Here is a 2186-nt window from a genome sequence, read left to right on the forward strand (position 1 = left end):
TATCTCTGTTTTCTAGAATTCTTACATTGTCTTTCTTTGCTTATGGTTTAGTACTTCAGAAGTGTTCTCCAGTATAACGTTAAATAGTACAAATTGTGAGAATATATAGTTTCTGGTTATAGTGTGAATGTTTCCAGTGCTTACCCTGCACACATATATTCTCTGGAAGTTTCAGGAAGATTCTTTTTACTGAGTTAAATAGTTCCTTTTTGTTTCCAGTTTGGAAAGTTTTTCTCTGTTTCTTTTCCTTTTCTTTTCTTTCTTTCTTTCTTTATTTTTGAGAGCCACATTTTATCAAATTCTTTAAAGAATTTTATTAAAATAATTATAATGCATTTTCTTTTAATATGTAAATGTGGTGAGTAATTTTATAGGTTTTCAAATGGTGACCCAATTCTTAGTTCTGATTTTCTCTTTAAAACATTTAAGCCATATTGCTCTTAAGAACTTCACTATATTTGATTTGCTAGCATTTAATTAGTCTCTTTTTATATCGATGTTCCCAAATTGGACCTGTAGTTTCTTTTCTTGTGTGTTATGTTATGCTTTTAAATTATATAAAGTTGTATGCATTATCTATTTTCTGCTTTTCTCACTCTAGAAGACCAACACAATCAATGGCTGATGGAAACTATACAAGAATCACAGAGTTTTTTTTCATAGGTTTAAAGTATCATCCTCAGATGCAAGTCTTCCTTTTCTTGCTCTTTCTACTTTTTTACCTGGTTACCATGACAGGAAACTTGGGTATGATTATTCTCATCCAGATGGATTCCCGCCTTCACACTCCCATGTACTTTTTTCTCAGTCACCTGTCCTTTGTGGACATCTGCTTTTCGTCAGTAGTGGGTCCCAAGATGCTCAGTGACTTCTTTGCCGAAAGGAAGGTCATCTTCTTCTTGGGCTGTGCTTTTCAGCAATGGTTCTTTGGGTTCTTTGTGGCCATAGAGTGTCTTCTGCTGGCGTCCATGGCCTGTGACCGCTATGTGGCCATCTGTAGCCCATTATTGTATTCCGTTACCAAGTTGCAGAGCTTTTGCATACAGCTGGTGGTTGGACCCTAGGCTGTCGGGTTCCTGAGCACCATGACTCATACAACAGCTGCTTCCCGGCTTCCCTTTTGCTGCTCCAACATTATCAATCATTTCTTCTGTGACATGTCCCGCCTTCTTTCTCTGGTATGTGCTGACACCCAGATCAATAAATTGTTGGTTTTCATTGTGGCTGGAGCCGTCCTGGTTGTCAGTAGCCTGACCATTATAATCTCCTATTTTTACACCCTTACTGCCATCCTGAGGATCCGCTCTGCAGATGCGAGGCGCAAGGGCTTTTCCACCTGCTCCTCGCATCTCACGGCGGTGTCCATCTTATATGGGACTCTCTTCTTATCTATGTAAGGCCAAGTGCAATTTTTTCCCTGGACGTCAATAAAGTGGTGTCGGTGTTCTACACCGTGGTGATCCCCATGTTGAATCCTCTCATCCACGGCTTGAGAAATAAAGAAGTGAAAGCTGCCATGCGCAGAATGATCGTTAGGAGGAAGTTCTGCGTCAGAAGCTAAATTCTGGTCTGGAATACAAAATAGATAAAACGAAAAGCTTCTAGACATGGTTAGTCTACCTGGTCGTCGTCCGAAGATGCTAAGCAATGTGCAGAATTTGGAGTATGGCATCCTTGCCAACTATTTTTTTAAAGCTCCATTTCAATCATGTGCGTGTGGATGATAAAAATCCCCCGTCACCCAGAGTCAGAGCAGTTCTGCTTCCTCAGATAATTTCATCATTGGGCATAGGATAAAAATCTAATAAGTGTTGGATCATCTAGCTACTAATACTATGGCACTAATTGGACCAATATATGTGTGCTGACCAGGTGAGATTCACTGGAATGACATATATGACCCCCATTCCTAAATACAGAATCGAAAATAGCAAACAGAGCAGCTCACTTAGCTACAAATGATTTTTTTTTAACTAAAGGAACTCCTCATATCATATTCCTTTAAATATCTTTGATGCGTATTTTCTTTATTCTTGCTTCTAGAATACCATGTCACAATCACTGCAGAAAAAAGCAAATATAGACAAGCAAAATGTGAACAATACGACGATACAAAACTTATATTCTTATTCTTCCACCAAGTGACAAGCGACGAGATAATGCCTCTACATATTTAACTCTGAAGT

General features: G+C 38.7%; 1 protein-coding gene across 1 annotated transcript; it reads left to right on the forward strand.

The window, feature by feature from the left end:
* Positions 1-617: 617 nt before the first annotated feature.
* LOC110576128 (olfactory receptor 1009-like) lies at positions 618-1561 on the forward strand. Its single transcript, XM_044919498.1, is given in 2 exon segments — positions 618-1383; positions 1386-1561. Coding segments are annotated over 2 exon segments (942 nt in total).
* The last annotated feature ends 625 nt before the right edge of the window (positions 1562-2186 follow it).

The sequence above is a fragment of the Neomonachus schauinslandi genome, chromosome 11 (assembly GCF_002201575.2).
Source record: "Neomonachus schauinslandi chromosome 11, ASM220157v2, whole genome shotgun sequence".
NCBI classification, from domain to species: domain Eukaryota; kingdom Metazoa; phylum Chordata; class Mammalia; order Carnivora; family Phocidae; genus Neomonachus; species Neomonachus schauinslandi.